A 20,173-nucleotide genomic window follows, 5' to 3' on the forward strand; every position below is an offset into this window, starting at 1 on the left:
TATGGGGAAAGTAGTGCCGGGCGGCGGCGCACCGCCCCACTGCCCTCCGCCAACCCCGCTCACCCAATCACCGTACCCCGTCCGCCCCATTCATCCAATCACTGCGCTCCGCTCCTCTCCAGCAGACCTTCTCACCCCCCCCCCTCCGCCGGCCCCCCCCTGCCCCCTCACTACTCCTTCCGCCCGGACACCCGCCATAAAAGGAGCGATTGTGTCTGTATATGGGAAAAGTAGTGCTGGGGCGGCTCACTGTGCTAATAATCTCCGCGAGCCCACTCACGAGCTCTGCCTACACATAGACTGATACCGCTGTGGCGCCCGGAGTGTCTGCTGCCCGGACTGTCTGCTCCCCGGATACTGTCACTGCTGCCCCATCAGGATCGGCCTGATGTGGGCGGACAGCTCACTGGGACTCTTTTTGTGGGTGGTGTGTTATATATCAGTGTGTGTGATGAGGCCTGGGTTTCCTCTCCCGGTGTGTCCGGGATCCACATTGTAACCGCTTCCCGGGACACAGACCGGGACCAGGATCCACATTGTAACCGCTTCCCGGGAGAGAGACAGTGATAGAGAGGAATACAGACTGGGGGAGTTTGGGATACAGAGTGGGGAAGAGGGATAGAGAGGCTGGCACCGGGGGACAGGGACCGGGATAGAGAGGCTGGCACCGGGGGAAACCGGAGAGAGGCTGAGGATAGACCCGGGGGAGAGGCTGAGGCTTGGAGCGGGACAGGGGGAGAGAGGCTCGGGCTGGGAGCGGGGCTGAGGGGGATTGGAGACAGGGAGGGAGAGCGGGATCCCGGCCCCAGCCCCGGGAACATGCTACAGAGTCCGGCTGGAGCCGCTCCCCCCGAGAGCAGCAGCTCCTCCTCGCCGCCGGCGGGCAGCCTCCAGCCGGCCTCGGGCCCGGGGCTGCTGCTGGGCGGCGGGCGGGAGCGGGAGGCCCAGCTGTCCGCTCCTTACAGCGGTTCCGAGGGCAGCAGCGAGGATGAGGAGGAGCTGCTGCTGAGCCGGGCCCCCATCGACAGGCGACCGCTCAAGCGGAGACTCTGTGAGCTGGAGGCGTCCGCCGCCGCAGGCCTGGCCGGGGTCAGCGGCCATGAAGCCGGCCTAGAGGGCGGGAGTCTGGCGGCGCCGGGAACGGCGGCTCCGGGAGCGACCTCAGCCGCGGGAGGAGGCCTGAAACCTGGCAAGAAAACCCGAGGCCGAGTGAAGATCAAAATGGAATTCATCGACAACAAACTGAGGAGGTACACCACCTTTAGCAAGAGGAAAACCGGCATCATGAAGAAGGTAAACCCTCAAAATATACTGAGGGTGAGGGGAGGGGGCTGAGGGTGAGGAGGTACACCATCTTCAGCAAGAGGAAAGTCGGCATCATGAAGATAAATCCTCAAAGTACTGAGGGGCGGCCCTGAGGGTGAAGCCGGGAAGGGATTGGGGGGGGGGGGGGCGGCCCTGAGGATTGTGTTGGGGGGGGGGAGGCGGCCCTGAGGATTGTGTGGGGGGGGGGGCGGCCCTGAGGATTGTGTGGGGGGGGGGGCGGCCCTGAAGGTGAAGTAGGGAGTGGTGGGGGGAAGGTGGCCTTGAGGGGGGTGGTGGGAAAGGTGGCCCTGAGGGTGAAGGGGGGTGGGGAGGCGGCCCTGAGGGTGAAGCGGGGGGAAGGCGGCCCTGAGGGTGAGGCAGGGGGGAAGGCGGCCCTGAGGGTGAAGTAGGGAGGGGTGGGGTAGGAAAGGTGGCCCTGAGGGTGGTGGGGTGGGGGGGGAGGGTGGTGGGAAAGGTGGCCCTGAGGGTGAAGTGGTGGGGGGGGTTGACAGTGTTGGTATAGACAGTGGGTGAACATGCTGCTGTGTTTCTATATGGTGACAGTGTTGGTATTGACAGTGGTTGAACATGCTGCTGTGTTTCTATATGGTGACAGTATTGGTATAGACAGTGGGTGAACATGCTGCTGTGTTTCTATATGGTGACAGTGTTGGTATAGACAGTGGGTGAACATGCTGCTGTGTTTCTATAGGGGTGACAGTATTGGTATAGACAGTGGGTGAACATGCTGCTGTGTTTCTATATGGTGACAGTATTGGTATAGACAGTGGGTGAACAGGGTGCTGTCTTTCTATATGGTGATAGTGTTGGTATAGACAGTGGGTGAACATGCTGCTGTGTTTCTATAGGGGTGACAGTATTGGTATAGACAGTGGGTGAACAGGGTGCTGTGTTTCTGTAGGGTGACAGTATTGGTATAGACAGTGGGTGAACATGCTGCTGTGTTTCTATATGGTGACAGTATTGGTATAGACAGTGGGTGAACATGCTGCTGTGTTTCTGTAGGGTGACAGTATTGGTATAGACAGTGGGTGAACATGCTGCTGTGTTTCTATATGGTGACAGTATTGGTATAGACAGTGGGTGAACATGCTGCTGTGTTTCTATAGGGGTGACAGTATTGGTATAGACAGTGGGTGAACATGCTGCTGTGTTTCTATAGGGGTGACAGTATTGGTATAGACAGTGGGTGAACATGCTGCTGTGTTTCTATATGGTGACAGTATTGGTATAGACAGTGGGTGAACATGCTGCTGTGCTTCTATAGGGGTGACAGTATTGGTATAGACAGTGGGTGAACATGCTGCTGTGTTTCTATATGGTGACAGTATTGGTATAGACAGTGGGTGAACATGCTGCTGTGTTTCTATAGGGGTGACAGTATTGGTATAGACAGTGGGTGAACATGCTGCTGTGTTTCTATATGGTGACATTATTGGTATAGACAGTGGGTGAACATGTTGCTGTGTTTCTATAGGGGTGACAGTATTGGTATAGACAGTGGGTGAACATGCTGCTGTGTTTCTATATGGTGACAGTATTGGTATAGACAGTGGGTGAACATGCTGCTGTGTTTCTATATGGTGACAGTATTGGTATAGACAGTGGGTGAACATGCTGCTGTGTTTCTGTAGGGTGACAGTATTGGTATAGACAGTGGGTGAACATGCTGCTGTGTTTCTATATGGTGACAGTATTGGTATAGACAGTGGGTGAACATGCTGCTGTGTTTCTATATGGTGACAGTATTGGTATAGACAGTGGGTGAACATGCTGCTGTGTTTCTGTAGGGTGACAGTATTGGTATAGACAGTGGGTGAACATGCTGCTGTGTTTCTGTAGGGTGACAGTATTGGTATAGACAGTGGGTGAACATGCTGCTGTGTTTCTATATGGTGACAGTATTGGTATAGACAGTGGGTGAACATGCTGCTGTGCTTCTATAGGGGTGACAGTATTGGTATAGACAGTGGGTGAACAGGGTGCTGTGTTTCTGTAGGGTGACAGTATTAGTGTGGACAGTGGGTGAACAGGGTGCTGTGTTTCTATAGGGGTGACAGTATTGGTATAGTCAGTGGGTGAACAGAGTGCTGTGTTTCTGTAGGATGAAAGTATTGGTGTGGACAGTAGGGAGGTCTTGCTGCGGCTATATAGGGCATTGGTGAGGCCGCAGCTAGAGTACAGTGTGCAGTTTTGGGCGCCGTACTTACGCAAGGATATTTTGGCCTTGGGAGTGCAGAGGAGGTTTACTAGGCTGATGCCGGAGTTGAGGGGGTTGAGCTATGAGGAGGGGCTGAATAAACTAGGCTTGTACTCGTTAGAGTTTAGAAGAATGAGGGGAGATCTCATTGAGACGTATAAGATGATGAATGGGATGGATAGGATAGAGGTGGAGAGACTCTTCCCGTTCAGAAAGGACAGTAGGACTAGGGGGCGCAGCCTCAAGATAAAGGGGGGGTGGTTTAGAACGGAGTTGAGGAGGAATTTCTTCACTCAAAGGGTGGTGAATCTCTGGAATTCTCTGCCTGTTGAAGTGGTGGAGGCTGCCTCGCTAAATATTTTTAAGACGCGGGTTGATGGGTTTTTGATAAGAGAGGGGATTAAGGGTTATGGGGAGAGGGCGGGAATGTGGAACTGAGCCATGACAGATCAGCCATGATCTTATTGAATGGCGGGGCAGGCTTGAAGGGCCAGATGGCCGCCTACTGCTCCTATTTCTTATGTTCTCATGTGAACATGTTGCTGTGTTTCTGTATGGTGACAGTATTGGTATAGACAGTGGGTGAACATGCTGCTGTGTTTCTATAGGGGTGACAGTATTGGTATAGACAGTGGGTGAACATGTTGCTGTGTTTCTATAGAGGTGACAGTATTGGTATAGTCAGTGGGTGAATGTGCTGCTGTGTTTCTATAGGGGTGGCAGTATTGGTCTAGACAGCGGGTGAACATGTGTTTCTGTGGGGTGACAGTATTGGTGTAGACAGTGGATGAACAGGGTGCAGACAGTGGGTGAACATGCTGCTGTGTTTCTATATGGTGACTGCATTGGTATAGACTGGGTGAACAGGGTGCTGTGTTTCTATAGGGGTGACTATTGGTATAGACAGTGGGTGACCATGTTGCTGTGTTTCTATATGGTGACAGTATTGGTATAGACAGTGGGTGAACAGGGTGCTGTCTTTCTGTAGGGTGACAGTATTGGTATAGACAGTGGGTGAACATGCTGCTGTGTTTCTATAGGGGTGACAGTATTGGTATAGACAGTGGGTGAACATGCTGCTGTGTTTCTATAGGGGTGACAGTATTGGTATAGACAGTGGGTGAACATGTTGCTGTGTTTCTATAGGGGTGACAGTATTGGTATAGACAGTGGGTGAACATGCTGCTGTGTTTCTATAGGGGTGACAGTATTGGTATAGACAGTGGGTGAACATGTTGCTGTGTTTCTATATGGTGACAGTATTGGTGTAGACAGTGGGTGAACAGGGTGCTGTGTTTCTGTGGGGTGACAGTATTGGTGTTGACAGTGGGTGAACATGTTGCTATGTTTCTGTATGGTGACAGTATTGGTATAGACAGTGGGTGAACATGCTGCTGTGTTTCTATAGGGGTGACAGTATTGGTATAGACAGTGGGTGAACATGTTGCTGTGTTTCTATAGGGGTGACAGTATTGGTGTAGACAGTGGGTGTACAGGGTGCTGTGTTTCTCTATGGTGACAGTATTGGAATGGACTGTGGGTGAACGTGCTGCTGTGTTTTTATATGGTGACTGCAGTAACTGGAGGTGACTCGATGTGGTTGAACAAAGGGTTTATTAAGCTAATATGCAGGGTAAGGGTCTGAGAAACAGTTTATTCCCTTCTCTAACCTGGCTCCTTCTGAAGCACCCTCACTCCTAAATGGCCTTAAATAGGGTGTGGCCAGATCACGCAAAGGATCACCTCTTTAAAAAGGGGCCACGTTAGTACGTTCCAAGCAAAAAAAACCCCCCCCACCAAGGCGATGTCCATTCCCAAAGTTAACTGATTCAGAGACTTTCAGGCTCCCATGGAATGCTGCAACTCAGTGGTCCTTCAGCAAGCAATGAATCTGGTCTGGCAGAAGATCAACGCAAAGCCGTCAGCTCAGGATCAATGTCTTCTCCAGGGGCTTCACCCTCATCAGATACTCTGTCTTGAAAACATACAATTTTTGCTCTCAACTGTTTTCTATGGTGGTGAATTCCACAGGCTTACTACTCTCTAGGTGAAGACATAGAAACATAGCAGTATGTTCACCTGCTGTTTACACCAATATAGTTTGCCATGTAGAATGCAATCATTCTATGTAACTCCAGTGAATACAATACTAACTGACTTGATTTCTCCTCGTATGTCAGTCCCACCATCTCAGAAATTAGTCAATAAACCTTTGCTGGGCTTTGTCTATTGCAAGAATATCCTTCCTCAGATAAGGAGACTAGAACTGCAACATGGCCCTGTAGTAGAACTGCAACATGGCCCCGTATTATTTAAGTAAGATATCCTTATTCCTACACTCATCCTGTCACTATGAAGGCCAACAGACCATTTGCCTTCTTTACTGCCTGCTGCACCTGCATGCTTACCTTCATTGACTGGTATACAAGGACACCCATTGCATCTGCCATGCATTTACCCACTTACTTGACTTGTTCAAATCACATTAAGGTATCGCTGCATCCTCATCACAACTTACCCTCCTACCTAGTTTTGTGTCATCTTCAAACCTGGTGACATTACAGTTAGTTCCCTGAACTGAATCATTAATGTAAATTGTGAATAGCTGGGGTCCTAGCACCGATCTTTGTGGTACCCCATAAGTCACTGCCTGCTCTTCAGAAAAATACCTATTCCTACTCTTTGTTTCATGTCTACCAACCAATGTTATATCCATCTCAGTACACTATCCCCAATCCCACAATGGTTCGCACTGCTGCCTCACAGTGCCAAGGACCCAGGTTTGATTACTGGCTTGGGTGACTGCAGAGTCGCACATTTTTCCCGTGTCTGTTGGGTTTCCTCTGTGTGCTCTGGTTTCCTCCCACAGCTGGAAAGATGTGTTGGTTAGGTGCATTGGCAGTCCTAAATTCTCCCTCGGTGTACCCGAACAAGTGCTGGTGTGGGGCGCCTAGAGGATTTTCGCAGTAACTTCATTGCAGAGGTAATGTAGACTTGTGACAAATAAACATTATTTTTACTTTAATTTTACACGATAATCTATGTGGGACTTTATCAAAAGCCCTCTAAGTCCAAAAGAACCAGGTTGGTTTGCCCCCCCTCATCAGCTATAATAGCTGCATGTTCAAAAAATTCCAGTAGATTTGTCAAGCGTGATTTCCTTTTCATAAATCCATGCTAACTCTGTCCAATTTTACCACCATTTTCCAAGTGCTCTGCTATAAAATCCTTGATAACAGATTCCAGAATTTTATCCAATACTGATATCAAGTTGCCAGATCTAAAATTCCCTGTTTTCTCTCTACCTCCCTTTTTAAATAGTGGGGTCCCATTAGCTACCTTCCAATTTATAGGAACTGTTCCAGAGTCTTGAATCTTAGAAGATGACCAGGAATGCATCTACTATTTATACAGCCTCTGCCTTTAGTATTCTAAATTAACAGGCTCTGGCCATCGATGAGGGCGGAATTGGCAAATGTAGATTGGGGGCGCAGATTGGTTGGTAGGACATCTGAGGAACAATGGAGGATTTTTAAGGAGATCTTTTTCAGTACTCAGCAGTACTTCCGATGGCAAAGAAGGACTGTAAGAGAAGGGATAACCAGCCATGGTTATCAAAGGAAATAAAGGAGAGTATTAAATTAAAAGCTGATGCGTACAGAGCGGCTAAAAATAGTGGGGAATTAGATTGGGAAAGAGTTAAAAAACAACAAAGAATGACTAAGAAAGTGATAAAGAAAGGAAAGATAGAGTATGAAGCTAAACTAGCTCTAAATAGAAAAAAATAGTAAAAGTTTTTACAAATATATAAAGAGGAGGAGACTGGCTAGAGTGAATGTTGGACTCTTGGAGGATGAGAGGGGGCATTTAATGGTGAGAAACGAGGAAATGGCTGAGAAAAAAGTAAGTTTTTTTTTGTGTCAGTCTTCACGGAGGAGGATACAAATAGCTTACCGAATATTAAAGATAGAAGGATGGTAGGATATGAGGTCCTTGATACAATTACTGTTACCAGAGAGGTAGTGCTTGGTAGACTAATGGGACTGAAGATGGACAAGTCCCCGGGACCGGATGGAATGCGTCCCAGGGTTCTGAAAGAAATGGCAGAAGTAATAGCAGATTCCTTAGTAATTGTTTATCAAAATTCGCTGGACTCTGGGGAAGTGCCAGAGGATGGGAAAACAGCTAACGTTGTGCCGCTGTTTAAAAAAAGTTGCAGACAAAAGGCAGGGAATTATTGGCCTCTTAGTTTAACATCCGTAGTTGGAAAAATGCTAGAATCCATCATCAAAGAAGAAATAGCAGGACACCTAGAAAAGAACGGTTTGATCAAGCAGATGCAGCACGGATTCATGAAGGGGAAGTCATGTTTAACGAATTTACTGGATTTCTATGAAGATGTGTCTAGTGTGGTAGACAGAGGGGAACCGGTGGATGTGGTGTTTTTGGATTTCCAAAAGGTGTTCGATAAGGTGCCTCACAAAAGGTTGCTGCAGAAGGTTAGGGTACACGGAGTTGGGGGTAAAGTGTTAGCGTGGATTGAGGATTGGTTATCTAACAGGAAGCAGAGAGGGTAGAGATAGAGATTCTTTCTGCTTAGAAAGGAAAACAGAACTAGAGGGCACAGTTTCAAAAAGCGGGGTGGGGTGCAGTTTAGAACAGAGTTGAGGAGGAACTTCTTCACTCAAAAGGTGGTGAATCTCTGGAATTCTCTGCCTGTTGAAGTGATGGAGGCTACCTTGCTGAATATATTTAAGTCACAGGTAGATAGGTTTTTGATAGACAAGGGAATTAAGGGTTCTGGGGAGAAAGCGGGAAAGTGGAACTGATCCACTTCAGATCAGCCATGATCTTATTGAATGGCAGGGCAGGCTCAAAGGGCTAGATGGCCTACTCCTGCTCCTATTTCTCATATTCATTTATCAATCTTCAATCCCATCAATTTCCCCAACACCTTTTCTCTACTAATATTGATGTCCTTCATTCCTCCCTCTTGCTGTACCCTGTGTTCCCCAATGTTTATGGTATGTATGTGTCCTCCTTTGTGAAGACAAGATCAAATATGTATTTAGTTGGGCAAACATTTCTTTGTTCCCTGTTATAAATTCCCCTCATTTTGACCAAAAGGTAAAAGGTTTGTTTTTCAATCTTTTTCTCTTCACATACCTATACCTTTTACAGTCAGTTTTTATGTGCCCCGCTCGCTTTATTCTGTTTCCTCCTCAATCTTTTGCTGAATTTTCAACCTGCTCCCAATCCTTTGGTCTTGTATTTTCTAACCATTTGGTATGCCTTTTCCTTGGATCTAATACGATCTCTAATTTCCCTTGTAAGAGATGGTTTTAAAGTTTAAGTTTTAAAGTTTAGTCACAAGTAGGTTGACGTTAACACTACAATGAAGTTACTGTGAAAATTCCCTAGCCGTCACACTCCGGCGCCTGTTTGGGTACATTGAGGGAGAATTTAGCTTGGCCAATTCACTTAACCAGCACATCTTTGGACTGTAGAAAGAAACTGGTGCACCTGGACGAAACCCATGAGGGCAGTGACCTGAGCCAGGAATTGAACCTAGGTCCCTGGTGCTATGAGATTCCCATCTTACTTTTATGCCAAATATGAATAAACAATTTTTTGTGTTGCACTTTTCTAGTACCTTTTGGAAATCCAAGAATACTACATCTGCTGATTCCCCTTTCTCTACCCTACCAGTTATGTCCTCAGAAAACTAACCAATTTGTCAAACTTAATTTTCCTTCAATAAAACAAAGGTGACCTATGCATAGTGCACTGTATACCCCTTTGTATTGAGTCCTCGGTGTAGTTGTGTATTGCCATTACCATGTTGCTATCTACTCTTTATTTGGAGAGGGTTATTCAGCAGCTGAGTGCCATGGTGTTACTGTATATTAAATCTTTGCTTTGTTTTAATGCACAGGCCTATGAGCTCTCCACACTGACGGGTACCCAGGTACTTCTCCTAGTGGCTAGTGAGACCGGACATGTGTATACTTTTGCCACAAGGAAACTACAGCCTATGATCACCAGTGAGACAGGGAAAGCACTGATCCAAACCTGTTTAAATTCTCCTGATTCGCCGCCACGTTCCGATCCCACCACGGATCAGAGGATGAGTGCCACAGGGTTCGAGGAAACTGATCTGACCTATCAAGTATCGGAGACGGACAGCAGTGGGGAAAATAAGGTAAAAACTGAAACTGGTATATGGCAAGAAGGAATAAGGAATACGTGGATTGGCCATGCAGTAAGTGGTGTCTGCTGTGTAGCAGCCAGTTGCAGCAGGAGAGGGACAATGATGGCAGTGATATGGAGCATGCACTATCACAGGGGAGGTCAGTAGTCTTGGTCTGTGCTGAGTCTGCTTTGGACTCACTTCCAGGGAATTGATAACGTTTCAAACCTCCGGCTGCACTCGTTTAGAGAAAACAAATTGAATGAATTGATGTACACCCAATTGTAAAGTCCAGGAAGACCCTAGGTTCAGTCCTTAATTGGAACCCAAAAGGGAGACGAGCGTGCTGGATGTACCACTGGTTATGCCTGGGTTTAGAGACAGCACATACTGTAATGTGATTTTGTGCTGTTGATTGACAATGAATGGACACTTGTATGTGACGTCAACTGTAATGGGTATGTGTGGATCTGGTAGAGGGCAACCAGCAGCCTGAAACAAGCCACAAGGTGTTCCCTAGCTATTAGCCTATTAATATTGATCATTCAGGCTACCCCGTGGGCACTGACCATTGTGTGGAAGGAACTTGGCATTCACCATGACATAACCGAATTGACCATCTCAAGCAGGTAATTATTTTTTTCTAAGCAGCAGGCTTTCTGTTTTGAGGAATTGTTGGGCTTTACTAAGAGTTAGGGGCCTTGGCTGATACTGATCATTCCCACTGATGTTTTCTGATATCTGGGTTGCACATTTAATTCTGAACCAGCTGGTGATTGTGAATGTTGTGTAGAGGGAGGACTAGGATCTGACGATAGGGCAACAGCCATGACAATGTGTTAGCACAGCCCAGATAAGATACCAATCTTTATTAGTCAATGGAACAAAACTTTCATTGTTTATTTGCATGTTTGTGTCCTGTGCATGTGTGTCATAATACTTACAAGATGTGTATGATCAAGAGTTGTGTATATTCATTGGGAGGAGTGGCGGGAAGTAAAATGATCGGAATTATGCTTTTCTCTCCATTTTTCCCAGATGGAACAGTCAGTTACCTGGGGGCATAGGTTTAAGGTGCAAGGGGCAAGGTTTAAAGATGGCTAGATGGCCTACTCCTGCTCTTATTTCTTATGTGACAAGTAGCGTTGCTCAGGGATCAGTGCTGGGACCTTTGCTGTTTGAACTTTATTTTGCGTTTGAAAGGTTACTCACAAGGCTTTGGCATCCCTACCAGAAAGATTATTCCAAATGTTTCAGTCTTTAAGCAAAGCAGAGTTTTTGCTTCAATTTGAAATTTAATTTTCTGTTCAAGTTATTTTTGTATTCTCTGCAACTATTGATCTATTGGATACTGTGGTTATTTGAGCAGTTCCATTTAACATCGTAGCATTGCCCAGTCTCATTGGTTCATTACTAGTAGATCACAATGCTGCTGGCTTTCTTCATCCATTTAATTTTAATTTTATTTTACTTTACAGTTTAGATTAGAGTTGAGACCTGATTGATCGATTAGTATGAAAGTTAGAGCCCGATTTAGCGTAGTAAAATACTGTTCAATTCATCAATGTGATCAAGAGGGTAAAGTTAAAGAACAAAGAAAATTATAGCACAGGAACAGGCCCTTCAGCCCTCCAAACCTGCAACGACCACGCTGCCTGACTCGACTAAAACCCCTACCCTTCCGGGGTCCATATCTCTCCATTCCCATCTTATTCATGTATTAATCCAGATGACCCTTAAAAATCACTACTGTATCTGCTTCCACTACCCCTGGCAACGAGTTCCGGGCAACCACCACCCTCTGTGTAAAAACAAAATCTGCCTCGTACATCTTTAAACCTTGCCCCTTGCACCTTAAACCTATGCCCCCTAGTAATTGACTGTTCCATCTGGGGAAAAAGTTTGACTATCCACTTTGTTCGTGCCCCTCATAATCTTGTAGACTTCTATGACATCATTCCAGTGAGAACAAACCAAGTTTTTCCAACCTCTCTTCGTAGCTATTGCCCTTCGTACCAGTCAACATCCTGGTAAAATCTTTTCTGTACCCTTTCCAAAGCCTCCACATCCTTCTGGTAGTGCGGCGACCAGAATTGAACACTGTTTTCCAAGCCTAACAAAGATTCTATAAAGCTGCAACATGAGTTGCCAATTTTTAAACTGTGCCCTGGCTGATGAAGGCAACCATGCTGTATGTCGTCTTGACTACCTTCTCCACCTGCATTGCCACTTTCAGTGACCTATCAACCCATACACCCTGATCCCTCTAAGGATTCTGCCATTTGCTGTATATTTCCTATCTGTATTTGACCTTCCAAAATGCGTTACCTCATTTGTCTGGATTAAACTCCATCTGCCAGCTCTCCGCCCAAGTCTCCAATCGATCTATATCCTGCTGTATCCTCTGATGGTCCTCATCGCTATCCGCAAATCCACCAACCTTTGTCGTCCACAAACTTACTAATCAATCCAGTTACATTTTCCTATTACAAACAGCAAAGGTCCCAGCACTGATCTCTGAGCAACGCCACTTGTCACCTAAGAAATAGGAACAGGAGTAGATCATCTAGCCCTTTGAGCCTGCCCTGCGTGATATGGGCCTGGGCTCTCCTGCCATGACTTAATCCTTAACTTAATTTACAACAATAATGCTGAGAGAAAAAAGTAAGGAGAAACTACTTGCCAGTCACTTACTTATATAAGAACATAAGAAATAGGAGCAGGAGTAGGCCATCTAGCCCCTTGAGCCTGCCCTGCCATTCAATAAGATCATGGCTGATCTGAAGTGGATCAGTTCCACTTTCCTGCTTTCTCCCCATAACCCTTAATTCCCTTGTCTATCAGAAACCTATCTACCTGTGACTTAAATATATTCAGTGAGGTAGCCTCCACCACTTCAACGGGCAGAGAATTCCAGAGATTCACCACCCTTTGAGTGAAGAAGTTCCTCCTCAACTCCGATCTAAACTGGCCCCCCCCATCTTGAGGCTGTGCCCTCGAGTCCTGCTGTCCTTTCTGAGCTGGAAGAATCTCTCTACCTCTACCCTATCCATCACTTTCATTATCTTATACATCTCTATAAGATCCCCCCTCATTCTTCTAAACTCCAACAAGTACAGACCCAGTCTATTTAGTCTCTCTTCATAGTCCAACCCCCTCATCTCCGGTATCAGCCTAGTGAACCTTCTCTGCACTCCCTCCAAGGCCAAAATATCCTTGCGCAAGTGCAACGACCAAAACTGCACACAGTACTCCAGCTGCGGCCTCACCAGTGCCCTGTACAGTTGCAGCAAGACCTCCCTACTTTTATATTCTATCCCCCTCACTATAAAGGCCAACATTCCATTCACCTTCTTGATCACCTGCTGCACCTGTAGACTGGGTTTTTGTGATTTGTGCACAAGGACCCCCAGGTCCCTCTGTACTGTAGCATGCTGCAGCTTTTCGCCCTTTAAATAGTAATCCCTCTTATTATTTCTGCCAAAGTGGATAACCTCACTCTTGCTAACATTATACTCCATCTGCCAGGTCCTCGCCCACTCGCTCAGCCTATCCAGATCTCTCTGCAGACTTTCTACACCCTCCACACAATTTGCTATTCCACTCATCTTTGTGTCATCAGCAAATTTCGTCACCCTACACTCAGCCCCGTCCTCCAGATCATCTATATAAATGGGAAATAGCTGAGGCCCCAGCACTGAACCCTGGGGCACTCTACTAGTCACCAACCGCCAACCAGAATAGCACCCGTTGACACCAATGGTCACAGCCTTCCATTTGGAAACGTACCCTTCCTCTGCCTTCTACGACCGAGCCAGTTTTGTATCTACCTTGCCAGCTCACCTCTGATCCCATGCAACTGTGCTTTCTGTACCAGCCTGCCACGAGGGACCTTGTCAAAGGCCTTACTGAAGTCCACGTAGACACCATCCACTGCTCTACCCTCATCAATCTTCTTTGTCACTTCCTCAAATATGATCAAATCCCCTTCACAAAACCATGTTAGCCTCTCGCTGATGCATTCACTTATTTCCAAGTAGGAGTAATCCTTTTAAATCCTTTAATTTTTAAAATTCTAAAGGTGTAACTGGAGTTCAATAATTTTAAAATCAGTAGCTTTTCCTCCTGATTTTCGCAAAAAGTGGTTTATGACTTGTGAAACAGACTTCATTCTGACTCTGACTTATTCAGCAATTATACCTGCTGTGGTTGTAAGAAAAAAGCATTTCAGTTAACATCCCTATAAAATCAGGTAAAAAGAACAGGCAACTGGTTGTGAATCTTTGCATTTAGGAATCTTTTAAGTAGGCTTACATTATTAACACTGCAATGAAGGTATTTTGAAAACCCCTTAGTCACCACACTCCAGTGCCTATCCAGGTCCACGGAGGGAGAATTTAGCATGGCCGATGCACCGAACCAACATGTCTTTCGGACTGTGGGAAGAAACTGGAGCACCCAGAACAATGCACACAGGCACGGTGAACTTCATATGGTCACCCAAGCCAGGAATTGAACTTGCGTCCCTGGCATTGTGAGGCAACAGTACGATTGTCAATGTGCCACCCTATATTTGGTACATTTAATAGTCTAATGAACAGAAGTTTGACAGGACAGTTCAGAGCCATGGAGTACACCACCTATTCCAGGTGGGAACTCAGGACTTTCCTCATGTCTTGCTTGGGGGCAGCACAGTGGTTAGCACTACTGCCTCACAGCACCAGGGACGCAGGCTAAATTCCTGGCTTGGGTCACTGTCTGTGTAGAGTTTGCATGATATCCCCATGCCTGCATGGGTTTCCTGTGGGTGCTTCCTTTCCTGTGGTTCCTTCCATTCCACGGATTAGGTGAATTGGCCATGCTAAATTGCCTGTTGGTGTCAGGGGGCTAGCTAGGATAAATGCATGGTGTTATGGGGATAGGGTCTGGGTGGGATTGTGGTCGGTGCAGACTTGATGAGTTCAGTGGCAGCCTCCTGCACTGTAAGGATTCTGTGATTCTGTCATTATTCAAGTGCAGCCAACTGGAGTTCCAGTCCTGAATCATCCACTACGCAGGAGGCAGCTATTCAGCCCTTTGTATCTGCACCGACTCTCCAAGGGAGCATCTTAACCAGGTCTTATCCCTAATCCTCTTAATCTACACATCTTGGGACACTAAAGGGCAATTTAGCATAATCAATCCATCTAACCTGCACATTTTGGACTGTGGGAGGAAACCGGAGCACCCGGAGGAAACCCACGGAGGGACAGGGGGAACGTGGAGACTCTGCACAGTCAGTCATCCAAAGCCAGAAGGCCCAGAGGCCCCAGGTGCTGTGAGGCAGCAGTGTTCACCTCTGCCACCATGCCACACACTGGTTTTCAAAGCTTGAGCTGCATCCGGTGGCAGATTTGAGAAAATTGATGGCATGTTTATATCTGTGTTACACTGCAGCTTTAAGGAGTAAATAGGTGACAACTAGGAGGTCAACAATGACCAGGCAGATAGTGCTGGAGTCTTGCAGGATAAAAAGTGATAGTTCATCTGGCCTTATTTGCGGTGCCGTGGCTGGCTTAGCTGCACAGGAAGGCATAATAAGTGAGCAATAGTGATAGGAGATTTGATGGCGGAGGGGTGGATTTCTGAGGCTGCGGAATCTGGGCTGGTGAGTTGTTTCCCTGCTGTCAGGCTTGAGGTTATCAGAGTTGCTGGTGTTATTGCCTATGGCCCTGGTCCATATCAGTACCAATGGGATAAGTAAAAAGAGTGGTGAGGTCATGCAGGCAGAGTTTTGGGAGTTAGGGATTTCCAGATTTCTCACTGATAGTGAATAAATAAATCAGAGGATAGAGCAGATGAATGTGTGGCTGGAGGAGATGGTGCTGGAGGTTTTAGACTCTTGGAAAAAAGGTACCATTACATGGCTGGTTGTATTCCATGGGCCACCAACTAGTGAACAAGATGTGGAGGAACAAAGTAAGAAAGTAGTTGTAACTATCTTTAATTATCTGTAACAGATTGGAAGAGTGAAGGGCAGAGAGGGCAGGTGTCTCTAGAGTGTGTTCAGGAGCTTTTGCGGCAATACATTTCCAATCCATTGAGGAAAGAAGCATTGTTGGGACCAGGTTCTTAGGAATGAAGTGGATTAAGTGGAGGAATGTTGATGAGACAAAGAGCAATTAGGGTAGGGCTAAGTGGAGTGAGAAGGGATGTGGCCCCTGGCCCAGGGAAATTGGAATGAAAGATTCACAAGCAAACCCGCATCTGAATAGTGGGCTGCCTTGAAAGAGGAGGAGGCTTGGACACAACTGGTATATGTTCCCATGACATGGAAATGTAGGGTGGACAAATTGAGATCTCCTGGATGGTGAAAGAGACAGTAGGATCAAGCAGAGAAAGGATACACCTGATGATTGCCATGTTGCTCATATGAGGGTAAACCAAACTGAATACAGAAGATTCAGAGGGAAAATGGAAAAATAAGTGAGAGTGAGAAGAAACTGACAGCTGACATAAAAAGGAAATTCAACGTTCTGTACAGACATATAAATAGTTAAATGATAGGGCTGATTAGGGACCAAAGAAGGGATTTGCATGAGCATAGCTGAGATATTAATTAGGTATTTTGTACCCAAGTTTAATTATTTATTGTAACAAGTTGGCTTACATTAACATGCAATGAAGTTACTGCGACAATCTGCTAGTTGCCACACTCCAGTACCTGTTCAGGTACACTGAGGGAGAATTTAGCATAGCCAATGCACCTAACATTAAGGAAGTTTTAGTAAGTTGTGGATGACACAAAGATTGGTGGATTTGCGGGTAGCAATGAGGACCATCAGAGGGTACAGCAAGACATAGATTCGGTGGAGAGATGGCAGATGGAGTTTAATCTGGGCAAATGTGAAGTAATGCATTTTGGAAGGTTTAATACAGATAGGAAACGTGCAGTAAATGGTAGAACCCTTAAGAATATTGGTAGGCCAAGGGATCTGGGTGTACAGGAATACAGGTCACTGAAAGTGGCAATGCAGGTTGGGAAGATAGTCAAGAAGGCATACGGCATACTTGCCTTCATTGGCTGGAGCACTGAATTTAAAAGTTGGCAAGTCATGTTGCTGCTTTATAGAACCTTGGCTGCACTTGGAATATAGTGTTCAATTCTGTTGCCATACCACCAGAAGGATGTGGAGGCTTTGGAGAAGGTACAGAAAATATTTATCAGAATGTTGCCTGGTATGGAGAACATTAGCTATGAGGAGAGGCTGGAGAAAGTTGGTTTGTTCTCACTAGAACAATTGGGGTTGAGGGATGACTTGATAGAAGTCTACAAGATCATGAGAGGCATGGACAGAATAGATAGCCAGAAGCTTTTTCCCAGGGTGGAAAAGTCACTTACTAGGAGACATAGATTTAAGGTGTGAGATGTACGAGGCACGTTTTTTACACAGTAGTGGGTGCCTGGAACTCTTTGCTGGGGAAGGTAGTGGAAGCGATAATGACTTTTAAGGGGTGTCTTGACAACATAAGAACATAAGAAGTAGGAGTGGGAGTAGGCCATCTAGCCCTTTGAGCCTGCCCTGCCATTCAATAAGATCATGGCTGATCTGAAGTGGCTCAGTTCCACTTTCCCACTCTCTCCCCATAACCCTTAATTCCCTTGCCTACCAAAAACCTATCTACCCGTGACTTAAAAATATTAGCAAGGTAGCCTCCACCACTTCAACGGGCAGAGAATTCCAGAGATTCACCACCCTTTGAGTGAAGAAGTTCCTCCTCAACTCTGATCTAAACTGCCCCCCTCCCCATCTTGAGGCTGAGCCCTCTAGTCCTGCTGTCCTTTGAGTACATGAATAGAGGGATATGGTCCCTGGAAGGGCAGGTGGTTTTAGTTAAGTTGGGCAGCATGGTCAGTGCAGGCTTGGAGGGCCTGTACTATATTTTCTTCTTTTGAAGAAGTTGCTGTGAAGCCATGGTGAGTGAAAAGACAGATGAGACATTACAGAGGTTAAAAATTAATCAAACGTGGTTTTGAAATGTTAATTATTGCTTGATAAGACACCTGGGCCAAATGAGAAAAATCCAAAGGTGCCAATGTAAATGGTGGGGGACAGTCTTCCAAATGAGGAGGGTCGAGATAAATTTCAAGGGCACACAGGCTAATGGAATGGGTGGACAAGTAGTAGCTGAAATTTAACACACAGTTTGAAATGATTCATTTAGGGAGGAAGAATGAGGAGAAGTATTTTAAAGGGTTAATTCTAAAAGGGATGCAGAAGCAGAAGGTGGCTCGTTCATTTGTTTTCACCATGGCCGTAGTGTGGTGGATTTGTTGCTCTTTCATGAGACATGGGCATCACTTGCTACAGCAACATTTGTTGCCTATCCCTCATTGCCCTTGAGAAGATGGCAGTGAGTTGCTGTTTTGAACCACTGCACTCCCTGAAGTGTCAGTATGCCATGGTGCTGAGAGGGAGGGATGTCCATTAATTGGACTGTCAGTGAAGGAACAGCACTATATTACAAAATAAAGATGGGGTTTTATTTGGAGGGCAACCTCCAGATGGTGGTTTCCCAGGTATCTGCTGGTTTTTCCCTCTAGATGGAGGTGGTCCTGGGTTTGGAAAGTGCTTCAAAAGATCTTTAGCTCCTGCAGTGCATCTTGTAGATAATGCACACTGCTGCCACTGTTCATTTTTGGTGGAGGGATTGAATGTGGAAGGGGTCACAATCAAACAGACTGCTTTGTCCTGGATGGCTTCTTGTGTTGTTGGAGCTATACCCATTTGGAATGTGGAGACTGTTTATCACATTCCTGACTTGTGCCTTGTAAATGATAGTTGGGCTTTGGTAGGTCAGAAATTGATATTTACTTGTTCCTTTTCTTTGGCTTTCTTTGAGCCTCCTTCAGTCCATGGCCTGATGTTTGTTCACCCATCCAATTTTTTTCTTCTTCCTCCTTTGTTTTTACCACAGTTTCTTCTTTGGCAGGTCCGTTACGACTCTCTCCAATTTTTGCAGATGCATTCTTTCTGGATGCATCTCAGTTTGGTATGGCTCCTGCTCTGACCAAGACCATAAGAAACTACAAAACGTTGTGAACGTAGCCTGGTCCATCACCCCAGTCAGCCTTCCCCATCCGTTGCCTCTGTCTTTGCTTCCCCCTGCCTTGGAAAAGCAGCAAGCACAACCAAGGACCCCATGCACCCTGGACATGTTCTCTTCCACCTTGGGAAAAGATACAAAAGTCTGAGATCACGCACCAACTAACTCAAAAGCTTCCTTTCTGCTATCATCAGACTTCTGAGTGAACCTGTCGTATATTAAGCTAATCTTTCTCTGTACCCTAGCTATGACTGTTAAACTGTATTCTGCATCTTCTTTCCTTATTTCTTATGTACTGTATGAATGGTATGTTTTGACAGTATAACGTGTGAAGCAATACTTTTCACTGTATACAAACCCATGTGACAAATCAAATCCTTTAGCTGTTGCCAGGGGAAGGCTTTCTTGTCTCTTTCTCATTCTCTGGATGTTTTTGTTTATTCTTTCTTGTGATGTGGGTGTCACTGACTGGGCTAGCATTCATTGCCCATCCCTGATTGCTCTTGAACTGAATGATTTGTTGGGGAATTTTGAGGGGGAGCTGAAGTCAGTCATGTGGATTTGGTGCTGGAGTCACATGTAGGCCAAATGAGGTAAGGATGGCAGATTTCCTTCCCTAAGAACATTAGTGAACCAGATGACACAAGTACACTAATCATTGAAGGTGATTGAAGCACATTGGATCCTGAAGGTGTAAAGTAGGGCACAGAGTACAAAAGCAAGGATGGCTTTTGGAACATGCAGTGCTCACCAAGCCAGGAAACAGCTTCTGCAGTGGCTGAATGGACATCTGAGCTCTGCTGTATTGGGGGGGCATTCTTTAATGATGAGTCATTGATGGGGGTGCACCACTGGTGTGGTCTGGATTCCCTGCAAGGCCCCACTTGTGCCAATTTGCTACATAAAGGCCTTGACCAGTGCTGAAAGGTTGAGTGCCCATTGATGTGGTAGGTTGAAGCTATGTGGGTTGGTTATGGAATCTCTGGGGAGAAAGTTGGTTATGATGGTGACATTTTGTTCCATTCCTGCGGCCACGGGGCCTCTTTCTATTCCTTGGTATGGTGGTCTTAGCTGTACAGGTTGGTTGGTGTGATGGGAGATGAGCAGCAGGTAAATTGGTAAGGTTCTTGTGTATCGGCAGTCTTGTGTTCTGGCAAAACTTCTCCAAGAGATTTCTTGTTGCAATCTGGATGGGCTGGCTAGGTAGATGCATATCTGGTATCGGAGTAGCGGTGAAAGGGTGTTTTTCAGAATGAAAATCTGAAGCTAGTGGTGTACCGCAGGGATCAGTGCTGGGACCTCTGTTTGCAGTATATATAAATGATCTGGAAAATGTGGGTGGTCTGATCAGTAAGTTTGCGGATGACACG

General features: G+C 46.1%; 1 protein-coding gene across 3 annotated transcripts in view; it reads left to right on the plus strand.

Annotated features, from left to right (window-relative positions):
* The first annotated feature begins 744 nt into the window (after positions 1-744).
* Positions 745-20,173, plus strand: part of LOC145345259 (serum response factor-like) — a 137,359-nt gene continuing 117,930 nt past the window's right edge. The window contains exons 1-2 of one of the 3 annotated variants that reach the window (XM_080193067.1): positions 745-1,293; positions 9,462-9,728. In XM_080193067.1, the coding sequence (XP_080049193.1) occupies positions 820-1,293; positions 9,462-9,728 (741 nt within the window). In that variant the 5' untranslated portion in view covers positions 745-819. The remainder of the gene's footprint in view (positions 1,294-9,461; positions 9,729-20,173) is intronic. The other 2 variants (XM_080193068.1, XM_080193069.1) reach the window with 2 other exon arrangements.

Source organism: Carcharhinus amblyrhynchos, chromosome 7 (assembly GCF_965287045.1).
Source record: "Carcharhinus amblyrhynchos chromosome 7, sCarAmb.v2.hapA, whole genome shotgun sequence".
Classification (NCBI taxonomy): domain Eukaryota; kingdom Metazoa; phylum Chordata; class Chondrichthyes; order Carcharhiniformes; family Carcharhinidae; genus Carcharhinus; species Carcharhinus amblyrhynchos.